Raw genomic sequence first — 24,655 nt, 5'->3', positions numbered from 1 at the left:
CTCCCCAAAAGGATCGTCAGAGAGGATGTCTGTTTCATCCCATCACGTATGAAAGAGTTACTCTTGTGAAAGAGGGCATCTTCCTCACTGGGTTAAAGTTAACCCATGGGGCCCACATATTAAATGCCCCATCCTTTGTTTTCTTACGAAAACCGGTCTCCAACGCCCCCCTTTTCCTACCCACAGGGAAACCCGTGCCCTTATCGTGTGAAAGTGACTTCCCATGGATGGGGTCTCTAACCACCAAACCCCCTGAGGGCCTGCTCCCGGAATATGGGAGAGACCCATTTTCATGTGAAAGGGGACCTTTTCCCACTTTTTTAGTGAAACAAACAGCCACTCATGTGCTGGCCCTACATTTTCGTTCCATGGAAACCATTCCACATCTCAACTCCCAGGAAGTACTTCTCCCATGCATGATGCCTTTCGAACGAAAGGCACTTTCCTACCCTGCATGTAAAACAAACAAGGCCCATGGTGATCGGTTAGCCCACAAGCACGTGGGCAAGCTGTTTTAGTTCACCACATGGTCGGTTGAGTGATGTAGGAGCAAAGCCTCATCAGAAACAAGTCTCCAGTTCCAAAGACGTGTTCTGATCAAGTGAAATTTCGGGCATTACCCAAACTAGACCTAAAAAACCAACAAAATAGAATTATTATCATGTAGCATGTTTACCCTTACATGTTTGAAACAATTAGGAAACAAGATGAATCATAATATCTACAGGTTGAACAATAACAGACAATCTAAGATATATTATAAACAGTTAAAGTCATTGACAATTGGATTGCAATCATACAAGCCCTGAATTAAAATATATGCTTATACAAAATAATAACTGTTCAATGATGCTTCTCCTTGTGGGGTAAGCATGGAGATTTGGTTCTCTCTGTGTTCACCACTCCCTCAGCAATAAAGGGGGGGAAAGAAAACCATCCAGACCTTTATAATCTTAAGAAACAAAGCTAAAATATAACAAAACTGGAAGCCAGTAGAGAATATACCAGCAACTCTGCACAATGCTAAAAATGCAGACGTGGTGGCAGAAGTGGCAAGTTCACACTATGCTGAAGCACAAGATGCACCTGATCTCCATGCTTCCAGAAAGATCAGATCACTGTTTTACTTCAGAGAGTAGTTCTTGCAAGGGATTTCTTTTTGGATTTATTGGGGCAACATCAAGGTAGAAGATTGTTGGGTTGATATACCTTTTTGACAAGGGCTTGTTTATTCCAGATAACAAAGATCGACTATGTGAGTATAATATAAACAGGATGACCAGACCTAACCTAGGTTAGACCTAGATCAGATATAGGACTGTCAAGAAATGGAGGGGCTTCTGCTGAGAGATATTCATGTATATATGAAGTTCTTGAAAGGAAGGACACATACCATGGGCTCATGAAATTTGGTCAAGGAAAATAAGATGAATGGTGTTGTGTTTTCCCTTGGCTTCAACTAAGAAACTTGCCACCATGATCAGTAATACTACCTGGAGGAGCAGTACTCTGAGTGGAGGCAGTAGAGACCTGTCCACCCCTTGAGAAAATTGAACCTATTGAACCACTTGATGTGGTATGGGAAGAAGGGGCTCTATGGCCCTCCTTAATTGTAGTGAATCCAGTCATGGATTCCGGCTGGAGCTCAGAGGACGAGGAGGATGGAGCTAGAGTTACCATAGATGATCCAACGGGATATGGTGCAACAAGCATATCAGCAAGAGATGAGGCAGAAGGACTGTAACTTATGCTTCCCATAGGATGATTGAATTTGCATGTTGGTCCAAACTTACATACTCCATGTTGTGCATAGAACGTACAATTTGGGGCCCCCTGCAAGTTCAAATAAAACGGGTCAGACTGAAAGAGTTTAAAATTTTCAATGGTAAAAGTGATCAACTATCCCCACACCCTTCACTCTCTCCCCCCCCCCCCCCGCACACACACACAAAAAAAAAACACTTATTCATAAGAAGAATTTTGCTTTAGCCAGTTCTTCAGGTACTCTTTTAACATGAATGCTAGTCTAGTGTATATAGTCCAATTTCTTTCAGAAAACTATGCTTGGTCTAGTAACTAAGAACCTTTATCCCAACATTGTGTTATGTGTGTCGTCTAGGCCATAAGGGGCACGATGACTTGACATCATCCTCCATGTTTATCTTGACAGGAAAAACCATTTTATACAGAAGTTATCAAAGCATGTTTCAACTATAGAAATATTTTCATCTTCAACACACATTTGAACAGTGATGGAAAAGAGACAGTAGAGGAAACATACAAGCCAAAACGGCATAAAAAATATGGTCTTGAAATAGAGAATCAAGCAAAAATGATGCTCAGGAGGTCAAAGACAACTCAACATATCTCATGGTGAGAGAGAGAGAGAGACTATAACCAGCCCGGAATGTATTGCTAATTTACCAACCACCCAGAGGACAGAAACTCAGAATCTTTAGCTGAGAGACAGACTTAAATTGGAGGACTACAATCCTCACACCTAAACCACACACATGAATGATCATGAAAGTCTAACAGCCACAAGACAGTGCAGAATCATGCATAATAGTTGTTGTACAGTTTGGCAGGAATCTCCAAAAGTCCATAGATGGTTCAACTCCAACAGAACTGGCACTTCAAAACCATTTTAGCTCAGACATCCAGAATGGAGCTAATATGCCACGATCTATGTCCAAAATGGTGTTACTTGGAGTTTATTGATACCTCATGAAATTTTCAGAAGACTTTCCTTCTCTTAGAAAACTCTTGAGAAAATCTTCACAAATATTAGGAAAAAAAATTGATAAATTTTTTGTTTATAAGATTTTTTGCATCAAAATATTCACTCAATAATAATGATATCATAACAACATTATGATAAACTGATATTCTAACCCCAATGATAACATTCTTTCATCAACAGCCAGATGGGATACGTCCCACTATAAAGCTTTGTTTGCATGACCAGTCTTCTGGTTTGATTCACCCTTGTTGTAGGCTCAAATCTCACTCAATTAATTTATCAGCTCTGATATTTGAGGTAAAAAATTCAAAGAAAATATTAAATCATTTTAAATGAATATTCTAGATGCAAAGTCGAGAATTGCTGTCCTAAAGTTTGGGAAGTCCTTACGCAAACAAACCCAAATCAGTCATTTCTCTAGTAACTACAATGAGATATAGCCAGATCCTCAAAAATTGATCACAATTATCATTGTTGTTATTATTACTGCTACTGCCGTGGTGACCACCATGACCACCACCACCATCATTACTACTACTACAAATATGAAGTGCAATCAATTATTAAGAAAACATACCGGTCGCAAAGGCAGACCCATGGAGCTGAGGACACAGCTTGTTTTTGAGAGAACCCGGTCTTGTGGATGATGATATCTACAGCCAGAGCCAAATTTACAATCCCCTGTTTTCATGTAGAACTGGCATTCAGGCTGACCAGGCCTTTCAGGAAAAATGTTTTCCTTCTGGGTACTGCTTGAAGGTCCAGCAAGAGAAGACAACAAAGAGAAGGGTCCTTGATATGCAGGTGCAGAAGGAGAGAGCTGATGTGTCACTCCATATGGTGAACCTGTTCCAGCAGGATGTTGTGTACCAGGAGATGCTAGAGGAGCTACTGCAGGCTGTTTCACATAATAGAATATCAATAATTGATGAAGAAGACTGTCAGAGAACAGCACCTCAAGAACAATGGATAGTTGAAGATTTGACAGTGATTAGACTTACTGGATAGCTACTCCAACTTGGAAGCGGAACCATTCCAGGATGCAAAAGAATTGGACCATAAGGCCCTTGGACATACGAACTGGGTAAAATTGGTGGTCGATCAACTTGCCAGCTCGTTGCTCCGGCTCCATATGGATGAGGAGAAGGAAGTGAAGGAGACTGCACCGTGGGATAAAAAGCATGCACAGGAGTTGGCAGTGAGGTGCCGGTTGGTTGTGGATGATGGAATTTACAGGTGATACCAAATTTGCAAAGTCCCGTTTTCATATAATAGTTACACTCCTTTTCGCCCTGCAGAACATAGGTTATTTCAAAATGAGCACTTTGAATTATCCAGATCTATTCAGACAATAAAATATTTGCAGCTCTTATTCATGTTCTAACAATTAAAAAAGAAATTTTTGTACAAGAGATGACTAGTTTTTCTTCAAGGGCTCCATATCAAGTTAATGAAGCAAAATGATAACTAGTTAGGAAGCGCCTCATGGTAGTTCATGAGCAAAATTCTATCAAAGATTTGCAGAAAGAATGATAAGAAATCCAACCGGTCGAAGTGGGTATCCCAAATAATTTACTGGCACTGTGCTCATTGACCCATATCTTGGATGGTGGTACTTGCATGTTGAACCAAACTTACAAGTGCCAGTCTTCAGAAAATACTGCACAACCATGAGAAGAGTGAGTCAGTTTGATTGCACAGTTCCAAGTGAAAAATTAAATGAATCTAAAAGAAAAAAGGCATTCGCATAAAGGTTCCAAAGAAACCATCATAACTCCTAAAACAAATTGGTACACTGATTGCTCATACAAGAAAAATCTAAGCCAATTCAAGTAGCATATAATGTGTTTTCTGAAGTTTCTAAGTGGCTCTTTCATGATACAGAGTTCTGTTTGAAAAGAATTGTGCAATTTCAAGGGTTGGTTTTTCTTTTATGTCCCTAAAACTTTAAAGACAAAATTGTATAGACAATACTCACTTCCTAGTCACAGTAAGACCTTATGAAAACAATGTATGAATCGAAAATGTGCAACTTTGAGGTTAGCATTTTAGGGAATAAAGAAAACACATGACAAGCAGACAACAATATCTAATTAAGATCTAACTCTAAAAGGCATAAATAGATGTATAAAATCAACAAAGAAACAGTACAAGGTTTAGAATTATAAGTATTGAGAAGCATCCTCTGGCAGCTAATAAGAGCTTATAAAACTTCACATCACCAAGACCTAGGTTTGGATGATCAATATATCATTAAGCAATTCAGATTTGCTTCTTCAATCATAAGCAAACACAAGAAGCCAAAGGTAGAGCGATCAAGCCAGTGAATTTAATGTCCCTATGTAGAATACAAGCAGTTGTAGACAGATAACTTGATAATAAGGTATCCTGCTATGTAGAGGTGTCAAGCCAGTTAATTTAATATCCGTATGCGGACTATGAGCAGTTGTAGGTAGATGACTTGATGATAAGTTATCCCACTACTTTAAGCAAACTAAGACCTGAATCCCATATACAAAAGTGGATGCGAGGTATGGGTTGCAAAAATACACCCAACTTGCTAGTTCCATCTCTTACGACCCTAACACATACTCACAAACATGAGGCTGCCACCCCCCACCAAAACGCATTCTTTTTTTTCAGCCTTCTTTTGGGCCATGTTGTTGTGATCAGAAGAGGGGAGATGCTTCCCTCCTCTCTGGACAGAACCAGGAACACCTTTTTTCAAGGCCCTTATTGCAGAGAAGGCCAGCCAGACAGACACTGAATGCAACCAACATGCTGGATGTATACATGTAAAATCTCGCGTTAGATGATTTTGCCACACAATTTAATCAATTGCTGGGCATTAACAAATTAATGGGCTACCATATGTGCAAAGCTTTTATCTCAAAGCATCAGCTGAGAAAGATATCAGTACTCTCTTATAAAGCTTCATAATGATATGACACTAAGGGCAGGACCTCAGTGCTTCATGCAAAAGTCACTGAAATCAGGCCTGTATGTATGAGTTACTACTTACATGCCTACAAGAAGTTCGTCTTAATTCAAAGTAACTCACATGCCTACAAGAAGTTTGTGATATTCCAAAGTTGTACAACAACTGCAACATAGAGAACAATTGCAGACATGGATTTTAGACAAGTGACAACTGAATTGGCCAACAATCAGGGCCTGGTGTCATTAAGGAGAAACACAAGAAGTCTTATGGTGTTTATATATACCAAAACATGAATGAGGTTAACATACATTAAACAAAATGGAAAAGATGTACCTGGCAAATAGGCTCACCAACTCTTTCTGGGTACTCCCCTGGTCTTAAAACTGCAACCTGCTGTAACAAATAATACCAATTCACAAAATCAAAATCCTGCATTACAGTCACTGGCAAACAGATCTAACAGCACTTAAGATCAAAAGAAACAGTGTGGATGAAAGAAACCTGAAAAAGGGGGAAGAAAAAATGCTCCAAGTAACATAGTTACCACATTCTGGGCAATCAAACAGCAATCCTTTATCTCACCCGCTATACTCATCCGCATAGCCATATATTAAACTATACGTATGTGTAAGCACTCCAGGTGAAAACAGAGAAATCAAACTGGATTCTGTTGCCCACAAGTATAACCCACACTAAACAAAAGCCATAACTTTCGTATATAAAGCTGCATTTTATAGATCTCCATGCACAAAAAAGAGCGACCTTAGTCCCGTGCATGAAAATAAAACACCAATCAGACTTCCAACAAAGATCAAAAACCACCCCTCAATTATCTCAATTTCACATCAAACCTACCACCACAGCCAGCACAATTGCAATGACAAAAATGAAATACAACTCCAATTTCCAACTATAACCGGAAAAAGCTGTTTCATCATCAGAGATTCACAATTGAACACCAATAAGCAGATAACCAATGGTTCTCAAAAAATGAAGAACATTGAATTATTCAAATCTCCTTATTATTCATGTTGTACTAAGAATCAAATCGATTCGATTTGTCGCACCCACACAAACCACAGATCGATACGAACAAACTCAACAGACTCCACAATTCAAATACAAATCAATAACCCAAATGAGAAATCACAGAGAAGGAAAGTCTGGCTACCAGAATCCGGTCACGGGGGTGATTGAACCGGCAGCTCGCGCCGTATCCGCAGAACCCCGTCCGCATATAGAATGTGCAATCGGGCTCCCCCAGGCGCTCCGGGTACGATTCCCTGCCGCCGTCACCCCCCAGCGCCAACTGCCACATGGGTTCTACAATGCAAACAACACAAATTCATCAGAAACCACCAAATCCCCCACCTGAGAAAACCCCAATTTTGAACGCCGGTTCCGACGGAATTGGACAATGAAAGCGCAGGAAACTCACCTTCGAGCCCGGTCACGGCATTGGGGGGGTTCCACTCCAGGGCAGGATCAGTAGGAGACCCCTCCATTGTGGGGCTCCTACCATAGAACTCCATTGCCGACCAAACCTCTTCCGGGAATTCCCCACCGTCCCCTGCGTTAGAGAGAAGAAGAGGGTAGAGCGGCAGGCTGAAAGGCAAGTGCTTGTCCTTCTAGAACCCTCTGGAAAATTCGAGGCGACCCCGATCTTCCTCGAGAAGAGGTGGGGAGAGGAAGAGAGGCAGAGGTGAACGAAAGCCCCTCTTACTCTCGCTTCACTGCTAAACGCCCACTCTCTCTCTCTCTCTCTCTCTCAAAGCTTTGATTTGATGTTTCCAATTTCTCTCTCTCTCTCTCTCTCTCTCTCTCTCTCTCTCTCTCTCTATATATATATATATATATATATATATATATATATATATATATATATATATATATATATATATATACCCGCCAAAAAAACAAAATTGTTAATTTAGCTAATTGGTCTGATGGGTTGGTAACTTTGCAAAGGAAGAAAATTGTAAACAAAAAAAATGTTTTAAACCAAACCTCTCACAAAGTAGGGCTTTTGTTTTGACTTCTTCACATTATATGTACCCTCGGTGCACTAACCATTCATCTTGGCATTTCTCGAGATAAGTGTATTGTCTGTCCCCAAAAAATAAAGTCCACACTAGATCTGAACTTCCAAAATATGGAGGATTTAGACCACCAGATATGATATCCACAGAACTACATAAGTCTCTGGATCTAACAGTCCAAAGGAGGGATTTGGGCTAAAGATTCAAAGATTTGGTGAGATTTTAAGATATGAGATCTGAAACTTAAATACACTCAAGATGAAGGGTATGCTAACTAGACCCATGTGGTTGACGTGCAGCTTGAAACCTAACTTGTCTAATTGGGATAAGGCTTGATGATGATAAAAAAAAAATTCTTATGGCGAGGGATCCTCTAACCATGTGGTGGGGGCACGTAAGACAAGGTGGTCGCACCTGTGCTCCAATGGTGTTTGATTCAGTTTCTTCCACTCAACACCTTCACAACCATCTCTGGCCCCGCAGAATAGCATGTTTATCATTTTTCTTCCTCGTGGGGCTTCGTAAAACTCTTTTCCTTTTTCTTTTTTCACCGCTATAATTTTAGAAGCAATCAAATTATTTTATATCAACATCAGGTTCCAAAAGTCAATTAAGAAAATAATTTATCTCTAATAGGTCAAACTATCCACATAAAATTTATGAAAACATGGATGTGTTAACTCCTCATCCCGCCTCTCCCATATGGATATGAGTTACAATTAGTAACCACAACCTTTTGGTTAATTACATCGACGACACATTCCTAGTTTGGCACATCCTAAGCATAGTGACAAACATTTTTATCGACAATTTCCTGTTTTTCAAAAACGAGAGAGAAATTGAAAAAAATCATAAATCTTGTGTTTTTCGGCAAAATCTCGGCAATAAAAAATTTAATTTTAAAATATAAAAATAGTTTTTATAATAAAGTTTATTTAAAAATAAAAATAGATGATTTTTTTTTATAAATAGCCGTTTAAAACATAAATATCGCATTTAAATCATGGTATTATAAAATCTTGCTATATTTGGTAAATTCGAGAGAAATTGCCGTTTTAAACTTTCAGGCAATTTCTAGCAATATTATCATGAGATTTTCATAAATCTTGCGATATTTATTACACTGATCCTAAGGCCTACTATGCCACAAAATTTGAGATTGATATATATCTTGTCATAAATCTAAATTGGTGTCAGTTCTGCTTTAGTGGCTAGGGGCGCTGCAATGATTTCTCACCTGATAGGGGGATGACCATGGTTCTAAACTCAAAAGAAGCATTTCTTGCTGCAAGGTTGAAGTTGAGAATACTTCCTTGTAACCAGGAGAGATCTCGGTGCTTTGTGCGGTTGGTAACGTGGGTCTTTCCATAACATAAATAAACAAAACTAAAAACGTAAACTAAATTAGGGATAAAAGATGTTATCAAACACAGGCAAAATATTACTCCCTTTCAATAAATGAATGATACTAATTTGCACGCAGGCGCGGGCGCACACACACACACACTATATATATATATATATATATATATATATATATATATAGAGAGAGAGAGAGAGAGAGAGAGAGAGAGAGTTGTGCAACACTTAGGTGTGAAGCTACCGACAGAATGTCTGCAGACGTCCATCACAGTGTGTGATGAATGGCCACAATAAACAAATATTAAAAAGGACAAAACGCACTATTTTGCACATTTTTTGCCTCTTCAGCGTGGCTTTTGATTAAAGGTCCCAGTTTCCGCTGGGACCTTTAGCAACAGTCAAAAAACAGCTGCTATTTTTTTAACATTTTTTGCGCTGATCATCCATCAAGTCCCGTGATGGACAGCCAACGCAATTGCACAGGTAGCTGTGCACCTATGGGTTGCTCAGCTACCACTTTCTATCTATCTATATATATATATATATATATTGTCAAACACACAAGGCGTCGGATGAAAATCGGATACTTTTCTATCACTGATCACGCAAGATCAGTGACGAACATGATTTTTTGTAAAAAAAAAGTGCATTTATCGACCATCGTGACAGATGCTAATGTTTCTTTTTTTAGCACAGACCTTTAGCGCGGCCATGATCGCCGTTAAAAGTTAAAAACACAAAAAAAAATGAAACGGACGTGTCAGGCACTCCCAGACAATGTTTGACGAGGTCTCTCTCTCTCTCTCTCTCTCTATATATATATATATATATATATATATATATATATATATATTGTGTGTGTGTGTGTGTGAAAAGTGGTAGCTGCCTACTACTTACCGTGAGCATACGGGTGTTTTTGAGTTGTTTTTTCACATATCTGACATTGCAGATTTGTTCAGTATGGTCAATTTGCTGGGCAACGTCACTTGGATCATGTTTTTTTATTACAAAAATGAAATCTTATGCCTTCAATATTTATGAAAATCTTAAACTGTTGATTTAAATCTTATGAAAACCTACCTTCATGTCAAAATCAATGATCCAAATTAAGCATGTAAAACACATATATACTGTTTGGATTTAAGAAAAACATGGAAAAATACTTCAAAAGCCTGATACACTTGCGGTAGGCTAGAAATGTGGTAGTCAGCTACCACCCACATGCATGTACAGTACAACTCTCGGAGAAACAAGCTGATGTCTCATGTGATAGCATAACTCTGCACTTAGAAAGGTTACCTACACACAGGCATTCTTATATGTGGTGTTATTGATAGTATCATGCTATCTAGTGAACCCTTTTAGTTTTATATTGAATGTCTTGTTGATACATCAGCAGGGTTTAGTTCAGTAAAGAATATTGCAACTATGATTTCGTAGTAGATGGTAGAATACTACTGATCTAGTACCAAATATATGCTATACACAAGCGGACATGCGCGCACACACACACACATGATGCTGAAGCATGATAACTTGTGCATATGCTTTGGCTTTCTGTATATATAATCATCAAGATCTACTTTATGGTTAAATGAGACTGTACGGACAGGACACTTCTGTGTAATTGCCTTAAAATCTTAATCTTAAGGCCTATTGATCTCATCAAACCCATAAAAACAATAAATCATGTTGACCTTGACTTTACATAATATTGTAACCAATGTTGTTAAAATTGGTTCACCAAGTGAAGGGGTGCTTTTTTTAATAGATCAATTTCAAAGCAGTTTATATATATATATATATATATGAAAAATATGTAAGTGAACCGATTCAAGGCAGAATCGGCCTGATTCAAACCGATTCAACTGAAACTCAGTTCGATTCGAATCTTTAATGGCGTTGAATGGACCCCCGGCCCATATCATCTTGAAGAAAGATCCAATTGACGTGAATTGGCCAGGCCAAGGGACAACCATCATTACTAATGGCATACTGGCAGGCCTCCATTGATAAAACCCTCAAGGTCTTCTTTGCCTATCAGGCATAGTTTTAAAAACTAGTAGGGTCAACCCGATGACTCGATTGACTCCACCTGGATCACCCAGTCATTGGGTAAAAAACCAGTTAAACTCGCTTTTTACAAAACTCGGCAGAGTTATGCATTTATATATATACATATATAATATATTTTATATATGATTACATATATTATATAAAATATATTATATGTAAAGATATAATTATATATGTATTAATACAAATTATAAATTAAATATATTATAAAAAATATCATACAATGCATATTATATATAATATATTGGTAATATACTATAAAATATAGATAGTACTTACATATATTTATATATTTTATATAAAATATAAAGTTAACATTACCAGGCCGAGTTACAAGTCACTGAAAGACAAGCCAAGTGACGAGTCACGGAGTTTTAATTAAACCATGCCACCAGGGCGTATCCACAGTATTGACTAATTGTGGCAAGGGATGCCTCCCATGAGTTTTGAGCTTGTGACATCCCTTGGATTTGGTAACATTAACAAATCGTCCTTATCAGATGAGCAGAGCCCTTATGGACTGGTTGCAGTAACACCTCCGTGTTAAGTATATTAAATGTAACCCTTCTCTTCTTGGTCTGCGACCGTTGCCGAAGTATAACATTACCTGTTGCGGATTTAATAAATTGTTCTGCCTACTTAAAAAATAAAATAACACTAATTTTAATAATTGGCCAACATGCTTCGATACCGTAAGAGACAAATGAAAAGGGTATTGGTGCATAGTTTTAGAAACTATGACCTATTTAGTCTTCTAAGGGCCTCCTCCATCATTTTATATTGCTAATTCACAATTTCTTAATTGTACAAAATTAATGGGTACTATACCAAGTAGCAAAAAAAAAAAGTGCAAATAGGTATTAGAAAACTTCCATTGAATCCAAGCAGTAGCTGTCAGCCATCAAAGGGTTGTTTTTTTTCCTGTCCACGGCTACGTCAAGAAATCATGGACTGATAGCCGCCACACTCTCTCTCTCTCTCTCATTTTTGGTGCTAGATCTGTGCAAACAACATTATGTACCACTGTATGGTATGATGGTAAGAATGGCCATATATATATATATATATATATTATAGAGTGTCGGTGCTTGAACATTATTTGCTTGTGATATATGTTTTATGGGTTTTTCAGGTTTTATTTTATTTTATTTTTAAATTCTGACCATACAAATGTGATCTATGTACTTGATTTTATAGGGATCAGCTCTTGAAGTGTTCCATTCTGATATATGGGGGAGTTTCTACAAGGTTCAAAAAAAAATCAATGATTCAAAATTTTTGTAAATTTTGGAGGCTCCAAATATCATTTTTGATATCGAAAACATATGATCCTGGTGAGAATTCCTCGTAAATCGATCATGCCCAACACATTTATGGAGTCTGAACTATAAAAAATACACCAAAAGAGCAAAAAAACCCATCTAACACGAATTGCAAGCACCTAATGTTCAACTATAATATGTATATATAGAGAGAGAGCTGAAAGAAACATCAACATTACTAAGGCAGGGGATCAACAAAAAGTTGAGCCCACACACAAAAAAAAAAAACAGACACAAAACTAAAGGGGGTGAAAGCACGAAAGCAAAACATAAAAATAGGAGATAGGAGAGAGAGACGTACACAAAGTGTATACATTGCCGAAGTTTTGGAGTGTCCAGTATGGGCGGGGGTCAAAAAAAACTGTTGACTCAATCTAGCTCTATAAATGTGTTAAACACAGTTTTTTAATAAAAAAATATAAAATTTTAAGTTATAAAATTTTGATACATTGTGGACCATTAAATTTTTATGCCCTTTAAATTTGTATTTCTTTTTGCGCATCAGGACGATATAAACCAAATTTTGTCTTTTATTAATCAACCCGGCCTCACACGTGACGGTATATATATATATATATATATATATATATATATATATATATATATATATATATATATATATATATATATATATATATATATATATATATATATATATATATATATATATATATTGTAACTAGAACATGGGAAGTGAAAATAAAAACTATCCCACTAAACATCAAGTACCATGTTGAAGGTGACGATCATCGGTCCCAGAGGTTGACGACCCGGTGGTTCAATTGATCAAATAATCGGACCCTTGTCCACTATATGTGGATCAGAGTGCTGGACTGCTGAACCGAAGATGGTGCATACTCGGGATGAATCCTGATAATTGGAGCAGAACAAGTGAACAATGTGAATGAGTAGGATCCGGTCAACCTAATTAGACCTTTCAATATTGGATACTGGGTCTGACATATGGATCTGAATTTTTACATATAGAAAACATGGTGCCTGACTCAACTTTATGTACTGTATGGTGGAGCGTTTGGTTGATTCAAATGTGTGATGGCCCATGCATGCCGACGCTCTAATTTAATTTTGGAGCCGTTATAGACAAAAAGGAAAATTTTCTAAAAAGTGCTCACATTTCTTTTCTTTTATATAAGCCTCTGTTTTTGTTGACTAACAGATAGAGACCTATTTTTGCGACTTGGGCCAAATTTTAGTTTAAAATTAAGCCAAAATGATAATATCCTCTAAACATAAAAAGTTAAATGGTAATAATACCCTCAAATGGCTAAAATACTCGCCCTTTTCTTTTTTTTTTGAGTGTAAAAAAATATTTTTCCAATATAGAAAACTCGAGAGAATAAAGTTCTCAAGATGCTGTTGGTTAACCTGCGGTCTCTATTTGTCATTTTTCAGAAAAACGACAGCTTATATCAAGAAATTCTGAAAAATGAAACTTGTTTTTGAAATAAAGCACAACAAATTGGCTTCTAAATGGAATTTATGAGAAGATACTCATTAATGAGAGGGGATACTGTACGTGGAGTATGGTCGCCTGTAAGGACACAAATAGCTTTTCAAACTTTGTGACACACCAACAAACGCAACTTTATTTTTTAACCCTTTAAATGCCTCATTTATTATTTTTGTGTAAAAAACAAAGGCTTTGTTTCTTGTGATCTAGTAAGGCCATTTATACATATAATAATGATTGCATTTGGAATTGATTTTTTTGTTGGGACCCATGCGAGGAGAGAGAGAGAGAGAGAGATGTGTGTCAACGGGTCGGGTGTGACCTGGACCCGACCCGTACCAAACCCTATAGAGTGAGGGTTTCATTTTCACATTCAAGGGTTAAAATTGTCTCATCTTCAACTTTGGCTTTCTGAGGTTGTCAAAGTTCACATTAGTAATGTGAAAACTCTTAAAAAAACATATTCTTTGTAATTAAATATTGTGTATCCTCTTAAAAATATATGTATACACAAAACTATCCAATATCTAAACTTTACTATTGACCATAAGTTATAGTGCATGTGTGTCAATTACTAGGGATATAACATTTAAAATAACAAATTTAATTAGAAGAAAAAAAGTCGTTTAAAATGAGCCAGAATATTTTAAATATGCATGATTGAAATCTGCATTATCACGATACACTAGAGGTATAGGTATATGTTTGATTTGATATGTAATCGATTCTTCATTTATATGGTAAGAGAAAAACCGTCGTTATCGATGGGCTCTCCGTTTGTCTGGTAAGAGCAGTTAAGTGCACGTCACCTTGTGTTGGAAAGTTGCGAGTTCGAATCTCAATGGTATCATTGTATAACTGGTAGAAGTCGGTCTAACCACAGTTTGCCTTAAAAAAAACCGCTAAAGAAAACAAAGTCTATCATTACTCCTTCAAAAAGGATTTATCAATCTATCAAAATAAGTCGTTCAAGAACCACGTTGAAAATTTCTCTATTGTACTTTTGCTTTAAGTATGCCAATATAAATATGGGATGACTTTCAAATAATTACTAAATTACATATGATTATTTGAGTCTTCAATCAATTTATAATATTCATGCACCCTATCATCTTTCACATAATGATTCTAACAATACTTTTTTTTTAAAGGCAAACTGCCACAAGTTATTATTTAAGGTATCACTGGGTTTTGAACCTGCAAAGTCACCACAAAGAGACGTGCACTGACAGCTCCTACCAACCATGCGGAGTAGAGGTTGGTCATGGGATGTCTTTTTTGGCCTATAGAAGTGAGTTCAGATCCAGTGCAATTAGTGGCGTGGAGAAAGCGTAAGTCCATTTTCTTACAGGTTTTGATTTTAACCTCCATTCTCGTTTTATATCCTCCAAATAAAGTGCAATTAGGATTTCTGTAATCGGATATGATTTGGATCGTTGGATGTCCAGTATTACTGATAATAGTTTGATTAGGTAGATATGTAGTAATGTGGGCGTTTTGTTTGGTGATTTGTCGTCTAAGCTGAAGATAAAATAATAAAAAAAAAAAACAGTTATTTTTTTAACTATTTGCATACCATGTAGCTTGGATTTTTTTTGTTTTTATAAACTATTTGCATACCAATCGTGTGTTTATTTGTTTGTTGTGTGTTATGTATTCCGTTGATATTTATGAAGATATTAATGATGGAATCGTGTTTGTTTGTTTGAAAATGACAGTATTAGACATGCCTATTGATAAATCTCGATAGCTATTAGATTTGCATGAGTATTTCGTGGATATGGCAACATTCACATAAAAAATTTACGATTATCCAACACAAGCGAAAAAAATTTGAAATGTAAAGTCCATGAATTTTCTATAATTTTAGAAATAAATAAGGGGTTATCTTGGTATTTTTAAATAATTAATTATAATTAATTATCAATAAAATCTTTGGATGTTGTCAAGTTATTTAAAATTTATGAGCTTTTTTAACATATTTGGATTTGGATCTCAATCAAGGATCCATGAGGATCGACCCCTTATGAAATCAAGTTCAAAATGTGTAATTGGAACATATAGGGTCCATTGGATCTTGTAGATTAATTAATTTTGGGTCCAGAGTGAGATATGAATTCATAAACCAATATGATAACAACTCGGATCCATTCGATTGGACCCAGTCCAAGCTAACAATAAACTTCGAATTTTGGATTTATAAAAAGATCCAGGTTACTCAAACCATAGGATTGGCACTACAAGAAAAATGTCAAATAGCGACGGACTTTTGCGACAGAATTTTATGAGGACCCAGTCCAATTACAATAAACTTACGAAATTGGACACGGTCCAAGCTAACAATAAACTTACGAAATCAGCGACGAAAAAACGTTCGTCGTCAACTCTGTCACGGATTAGCGACTGAAATTTTATGTCGCAAAACCCGTCGCACTTAGTGATGGATATAGCGACGAAATAATTTTGTCGCTAGTTAGTGAGGGTGTTTGCGACGGAAATATTTTGTCGCTAGGTCGTCGCTAACTTTTGATGTAAATCCCCCTAGGGCACGAAACCAAAGGCAAAGTATGTGCTTGGTACATATCAAGTAAAGTTGGTATGTCAATGGTTGAGGCAATTGAGATTTTTAGATGGCTACGTTTCTAACATTGCTTGGGCTGTGAAGATAGACGATGGACAGTTATATTGGTTGAAGAGCCATGATTGTCATGTCATTATGCAATGGTTGATACCCCTAGCATTCCATGATATGTTAGACAAACCTATAAGGGGGGTATTGTTCTAAGGTAAAGAATCTAGAGGAATCTGTCGTAACTACTATTCGTCAGCTGAAAAAGATATTTCCACCAGCATTTTTTGATGTTATGGAACATGTAGTCATACATTTGTCATATGAACTTAGGGTTGGTGGACCTGTGCAATATCGGTGGATGTACCCATTTGAAAGGTATATGTTTATTTAAAAAAAAAATTTCAATACTATTGAGAAATTTATTGTAATCTGAGATGTATATTGTTGACAGATGCATGTTTGACCTCAATAAAAAGGTTTGGAATAAAGCAAGAGTAGAGGGCTCTATTTGCGAGGCATACACCTTAGAAGAGATTTCAAATTTCTCATCTATGTACTTTGAACCTCATATTTCAACACGTTACACATGCCCACCTCGTAATGATGATGGAGAACAATTAACTGGAACTAACAAATTGTCTATATTTAAACCACTTGGACATGCATTTGGTAGTTGTTGATCAAGACTTTTGGAAGATCGAGAGCAAGACGCATCACAAATATATATCCTTTTCAATTGCTCAGCAATCAACTCATACATTGAGTAAGTATAGTTAATATGTAACATTAAGTTCTATATGTGTGTGCATGGTTCGATAAAATACATTTATGTTAAGTGTAGACGATTTGATCTGAAATTGCGAAGAAAACTTTCACAACTCACTGATGCAGAAATACAGAAAGAACATGAAAATAAATTTGTGGCATGGTTCAAAGAGTTGGTAAGGACGATTATATACATTTTTCCCTTTATACAACAATAAGATACTTGTCGTGATTATAGTCTTTGTTTTTGCTTGTAGGTCTACCATTGTAATGTTAAAGATCAATGAATATGTGATTTACAGAATGGTCCGTCTAAAGTTGTGCAGTGTTACAACGGGTACATCGTAAATGATTATTGTTTTCATACAAAAGACTACGATGTCAACAAGTCAGCGATGAATAGTGGCATGTGTGTCAAGGGTAGCAGCTATGTTAAAAATGAACATGACTACTACGGTGTTATAGAAGAAATAATGGAGTTGACTTACTTAGGCACAAATAACAGGTTAACTTTATTCAAGTGTCAATGGTTTGATCCCACAACAACTAGAGTCGATAAAGTCTCAGGCATCCTGGAGGTGAATGGTAAGTCAAGGTTTGGAACATATGAACCATTCATATTAGCCTCACAAGCTCAACAAGTGTACTATACATCATATCCGACTACAAGGAAGTCAGATAGAAATGAATGGTGGGCAGTTTGTAAGGTGAAGTCTAAACTATGCCCTGAGTATGATCAGTTACAGAAAGGCAAGATTGATGAAGAGGATGAATACTATTAATCAGATGATATGTATGACTTCTCTTATGGTCACGATGCCGCACATGGTATGCATGTCATATCTCCATTGGCTGATGGCACATGCATGGAAGAATGTGATCAAAATGATATACGAAGTGGATGGATGCTAAATGAAGAAGATGATGACGAAGAGGAGGAGGAGGAGGAAGAAGACTATGAAAGTCAGACAAGTGATGATGAGTCATTCACGAGCTAGTGAAATACAACTTGTAATACAATTTGATCTGAATGATTAGAATGATTAGAATGTATTGAAATGTATTATATTGGTTTGAATATATTGAAATATGTTGCAATGTTTGAATGTCTTGCATGAAGTTTTTTTTAATTTCATATGAATGATATGAATGCATTGTATTGATTTGAATATATTGAAATGTGTTGCAATTATTGAATGTCTTGCATGATGGTTTTTTCAATTTGATTAGAATGATTTGAATATATTGAAATGTATTGCAATGTTTGAATGTCTTGCATTAAGGTTTTTTCAATTTGATCTAAATGATTAGAACGATATGAATGTATTGAAATGTATTGTATTCATTTGAATATATTAAAATGTGTTGCAATGTTTGAATGTCTTGCATGAAGTTTTTTTCAATTTCATATGAATGATCTGAATGATTAGAATGATTTGAATGTATTGAAATATATTGTATTGATTTGAATATATTGAAATGTGTTGCAATGTTTGAATGTATTGCCAGTATATTTTAATTTGTTATAATATAGTTCGTAGATGACACAGTCGTCGAGCACTCAGTGGTAGTCAGTCTGAACCTTCATCTTCACGGGCTCCTTCGAGAGGTATATCATTTAAATAATTATATATTTGATTAGTTGAAATTTACATTATATGAATTTCTAACTTATTGTTCTGTAGGTGTTGTTTCGCCTACACATGACCCGCACACACCGGATGCAAGGTCTTCTCTGTGTGACCCATGATAAGTAATTTAAATAGTGTATATCGATGGTCGACCATAAGTATTTCATTATCACTTGTTCAATATTTAACTTATAAAAAATGTATATTGACGGTCGATTGTTAATGTGTATCTTTTCATGTGCAGTGCGAGGTTTGAGCAGCAAGAAGTAATATGAGGAATTACAAAGTCATTACTGCATCATCTTCCAGGGCCGGTAGCGCAATGAAAAGAGTATCCGAGAGATGTGTTGGACAACTTAATTTCCCCATTCATGGTATGCAATCATTTATCATTACAAGCAGTGTTTTATTGAAATATGTACTAATATTCTGAAAGTATTTATAGGCCTCACATTGCTTCGTAAGTGCAAATGAGGAGGACGTGTGGGTAGTGTGGCAGAATGTGGCTCCCAATCAATTTGTCGACATGTTGCACAATATGAAGACTGCAACAAAAAAAACAACTGGTGGGATAGATGATCCACTGCAGTGGAAGGGCCATGCGCCGGCTACTGTCAGGAGAGATTATTGGGAGGGCATGTTGGACAAGTGGGCGAAAAATAATTTTCAAAACCGCTCAGCAAAGGCTGCACAAAACCGATTAGTGATCCCTAATACGCATCTACACACAGGTGGATCTAGGACTTTTGGGAGTCACCAGAAGAAAATGGTAAGTCATATATATATATATATATATATATATTGTCAAATTTGTGAGTATTTTTGCATACTTATTAATCAATTTTTTATATCATGTCACATTGTAGGAAGCAGAAAAAGGAAGCATTGTGCCTTACAAGCATGTGTTTGTTGAAACACATAAACGTAAGAGCACGGGAGATTTTGTATCAGAGAAGGCGAAAGCGACAATGATATGTATTTATTGTATTAATAAATATTGTAATATACAAGTTACTTTGAATTATGTTATCAAAAACATTGTAATTCTTAATTCTTAATTCATATACTAATTATTATTTTGTAGGAGTCATACAAGCAACAAATGATACAACGATATGGCGATGACTCCACTCAGCATCCGTCTTTTGATCATACAACATGGGTGACTGCTACAGGTGAACCCAAAAAGGGTCGTGTGTTCGGATTTGGGAGTAACATGAACACCACACCAGTCGTTGCCTCCTGTAGCCCGAGCTCACAGAGTTTTCCCACCAGCATCAACTGTCAACGTCCTATTGACCCTGCTGTGTCTTTGGATGGTGTTTATCAGCATCTTGAGGACAAAATGCAACACTTTTTAAATAAAGTCATTCCCAACCTTTTCTGTAATGAGTTGTGCAACTTTTTCCGAGAAAGTAGAACTTCATCTGCATTCAATATGAGCTCAGGTACCTGTCAGGTATGCATGATTGAGTTGCTATAAAAAATTTCTTATAATTTTGTTAATGTCTTTCAGTTTATTACTAGTATATTTGTCATTCACATTTACTTTGTTGCATTAGATTAGATGGATTGCATATAATTTATTTCATTATATTTTGTTTATAAATACTAACATTTTGGTTCTCTTTTGTAGGATGATGGAGATGATCAGCGTAGAGGAACTGATGGAGGCATGGAGGAAGGGGCAGATTGAGAAAATGTAGAGGATAATGCCCAAAATCTTGGCGAGGATTAGATTTTTTTGTTTAATTTGTTTCACAAACTTGTAACTATTTGTAACTTCGCAAGGACTGTACTTGATAGTTAAAGTTTGCTTAACTTAGCATTTCTGTTTAATGTGTATGCATTTTTTATTTATACTATTTTTTTATAAGCAGGATATATGAATTGTACGAGAATTTTTCTTGATTTTTAAAATATTTTTAAAAAAATTATTTAAAATTTTTATAACAAATTAGCAACGGATAATATTCGTCGTTGATTCGTCGCCAATTTGAGGAAATTTAAGCCGTCGCTAATTAGAGACGGATATTCATCCGTCGATAAATGTTAGCGACGAAAATAGCCACAGATTAAATTTCGTCGCTTAACCAAATCGGTCTCTGTTTAACGATGAATTTGCGACGTACATAATCCATCACTAAGCCATCACAATATAGCGATGGATTGGCGATAGCTAAATTTTGTCGCAATTTAGCGACTAGGGTTATGCGATGAATTCTATTCGTCGCTAGTCCGTCGCCAAATCCATCGTAAACATGTCCAACGACGGATAGCATACGTCATTTTTCTTGTAGTGTGGGATTTGGATCCATTAAATGAATCCAATCGCAAAGAAAATTGGATTCAGAAGCAATCTAAAGTATTAAACACCTCAGGTTTGGAATCAGATGGGTTTAACAAACCAATTCTAAAATAAACTAATAAGTATATATATATATATATATATATATATATATATATATATATATATATATATATATATATATATATATATAATATGTATATATAGTGTTGAATCCAAGATCCAAATGAGACTCAAAGCAAGTCTCATTTAAAAGCCATAAGGGTTGAATCCATTTGGACCCATAAGGATCCAACCCCAACCCAACCTAACCTAAACCATTACCTACTCAGTTTGGGTTGGATTTGTAAGGATCCAATTAATTCCAACCCAATTACGCTGTTTAATACCCGAATTGGGTTGGATCCACAAACCAAAAGCACACACGCACTCTCTCAGAGCCCCCTCTTTCTCTGCTGCTGCTTCTCTCACCCTCCTTGTCCACCACCACCTCCCCTCATTTTTTTGGCGAGCCAAAGCTCGCCGATGGTGGCCCCTGTCAGAAGCCTCCTGCTTCTGCTCCTTCTCCGGTGTCTCTCTGCTGAGCACCCAACCCAGCCGCATGTAAGGCTATCCTTCCCCCTTCCTATTTCTTCTTCTTCATTGAGTCTTCTGGCAACAGCTCGTCGCCACCATCCCCGCCACTTGCTGAGCAACAGGCGGATGGTGATTTCTTCTCCTTCCAGCTTACTGCAGGCGCCGCTAGCGCCGCCACCAATACATACTTCTTCCTCTGATTGGCTGGAGGGTAGACGCCAGCTGTGCTTCCCCTGTCTTCTCCATCTACTTCCTTCCGGTGAAGCAACAAGTCTTCTACTGTTGCTTTTCCCCTCTTTACAACTCGGTTTGAGCTTAACCAAGCTCAGCTCGATTGAGCCCCAGTAGAGCCCTGTTTCCCTTTTTATTGGTGCTCGGTTCGAGCTCAACTGAGACCAAATCGGTTGAGCCCCAACCGAGCCCCCTATGAATGTTTTACTGGTTCTTAGCTCAATCGAGTCAAGCTCGGTTGAGCCAAACCGGGCCAACTCGGCTTAGCCAAGCCAAACTCTGCTCAATTAAACCAATCGAGCCCAGCTAAACTCACTTGAGCCGAGCCTAGATCTGTTAACCCAATCGAGCTCCGACTTGGTCAAACCCCAGTGAGCCTAGCTCGGTTAAACCAACCGAGCTCAGCTCTGTTCAGTCGAGCCGAGCCCAACTTGGTTAACTGATCAACCAAGCTCAACTCAGTTCAATCAAGCCAAGCTCAGCTTGATTTAGTCGAATCAAGCCTCACTTGATTATGCCCAACTGAGCCTGGCTCATCTCTGCCAAGCCATGAGCTTGGTTCGGTTCTGTCGATGCGACCTCAGTTCGGGTTTGTCCTCGGTGCTGCCCGTGGCCACCACCTCCGTCGAAAAAGTTAATAAATTTTTTTGTCACCGCTTTTATCGAACCGAGTCTCAGCCCAAGCCGAGTGCCATCGTGTCGGTTCTCGTTCCACGAACCACTACCTCTTGTCGTGAATTGTTGCCTCGTTTCACAAACCCTCATAAAGCGCTGCAATCACGCATAAAGCATAAATGCCGAAGCACATGCAAGTCATCACCTATGCTTAAATTTTGCCAAGGATCACACATTTTCTGAGGTAAGAAAAATATACATGATAATCATATTTGTTCAATCTTGATATACATATTTTTAATTATGTTAGATAATATATTTATTTATTTATGATTTATTTACGTATGCAGTTTTGTGTAAACTTGCTTTATTTAGATTATACATGCATTTATTTACGGTGGTATTTTTTTATATGCATGCTTTATTTGAATTACGTGTGATTTAGTTATGTACTCGTACTTCAATATGTGTACATGTGTTTTGATTTACTTTTCTAAAGCATGTTAGTATCTTGACTTACAAATGCATGTTTTATACGTTGATTTATGTTTGCATGTGTGCAAGATTTTACGTTCACATATATCAGACAATGTCTGACTTTATGAAACATTAACCCTGCATTGTTCGAACTTTAAAAGTTGTTAAAAAATGAGTTTTTTATACAATTTAAAAATATATAATTGAATCTATTTTGAACGGGCAATATGCGAGACTTCAATTATGTGGACTTTGGTCGCATGTAGATCAAGTTCTCTAATTTTGCATCTTAGAACGACCTTGATTCATATCGACTTGTGGTTCGAAAAATAGTATTGATGATAATAATTTCTTAAAATGCTTCTATTGATTTTTTGAATTAATTTCATTTGTATCTCTTCTACTTGCCTTTGAATTTTATTGTGTAGAAATTTGTTTATTTCAAAGATGGAGAGGGAAAAAAGTGTCATGAAGGTACAAACAACTGCTATAAAATACTTAGCTATTTATCATTCTTTCATTCAGTACGATACAAGGTTGATTTTTGGGTCAATAGAAACATGCTCCATGGCCAAAAGCATGTGCTTATAATGTAATACACAAAAAATATAGCATTAGTACGAGGAGACTAAGATTCTTATGAATAAATATACAATTACTTGTAAAAAAAATGTTGAGTTTATGTTCAATATCAATAAGCTTAGTGACGGTCAATGGACAAGAAGTTTAAAAGGAGTTCATGACTTTTAATTATGACCTTTAGACTCAAAAAAAAAAAAAAAACAAGAAACAAAGTCACTTGCAACAACAATGTTGAGACAGAGAGTGAGAAGGCAAAGATCCTATGGGCGGACAAGGATAGTCAAGAAAAGGAAGAGGTCAAGGTTGAAGCGAAAGAGATGGTGAGCAATTAAAAAAGGCAAATGCTAAGGTTTTGATGTGATTGGAGGAAAAGGATTCATGTGGAAGACCAAAAATGAATTTCTTTTTTGGTTCATATCGTTGACCCCAATTGTTTTGGGATGAAGACGTTGTTGTTGTTGTTGTTGTTGTTGTTGTTGTTGTTGCTAAGGTTTTGATGTAAAAATGATAAAAAAAAATATTATTTTACTGGGTATGGTCCGGTCTGATTCATATATAATCCTTATAGGATTCGGGTATCGCTTGGTGGATATGATTAAACCCAGGTTCAAACTCGATACCCTCATCTCAAATCAGGTTTGAATTTGGTTTAACCTGGGCCTGAACCATAACCGACCTGTTGACACCCTTAGATACACCTTAGCTTTGAACTTGTAGAAATGAACACCTTGGGTTGGTCTAGAACAATGGAAAAAAATTTGTGGTCTCTCCTAAGGAGAGAGTCAGAAACCATGGCCTTGTGTGAGATTGAGTCCAACCACTTGTTTGTCAAATCTACCTGATTGGCATTTGGGAAAGAAGAAAAACCTTTCACAACACCTGTGAATGAGTTGAAAAAGCACCGTTTGAAGCGGGGCCAGGCCGTACTAATTGCCACTTCCCAA

The 24,655-nt window shown here is 36.8% G+C and overlaps 1 protein-coding gene across 1 annotated transcript; it reads right to left on the bottom strand.

Moving 5' to 3' along the window:
• Positions 1-1,152: 1,152 nt before the first annotated feature.
• On the bottom strand, positions 1,153-7,510 carry LOC149820561 (zinc finger CCCH domain-containing protein 32-like). The gene is made up of 7 exons (XM_089981683.1): positions 7,123-7,510; positions 6,856-7,007; positions 6,018-6,077; positions 4,290-4,403; positions 3,745-4,035; positions 3,321-3,641; positions 1,153-1,833 (listed from the first exon to the last, which is right to left on the bottom strand). Exons 1-7 carry the CDS (start codon positions 7,214-7,216, stop codon positions 1,456-1,458), a joined length of 1,410 nt encoding a protein of 469 aa, XP_089837809.1. The 5' UTR covers positions 7,217-7,510; the 3' UTR covers positions 1,153-1,455.
• Positions 7,511-24,655: the final 17,145 nt, after the last annotated feature.

The sequence above is a fragment of the Nuphar pumila genome, chromosome 12, assembly GCF_984573655.1.
Source record: "Nuphar pumila chromosome 12, dmNupPumi1.hap1.1, whole genome shotgun sequence".
Classification (NCBI taxonomy): Eukaryota; Viridiplantae; Streptophyta; class Magnoliopsida; order Nymphaeales; family Nymphaeaceae; genus Nuphar; species Nuphar pumila.
The sequence above is the reverse complement of the archived record's forward strand: the minus strand, read 5'-3'. Positions and strand labels throughout refer to the sequence as shown.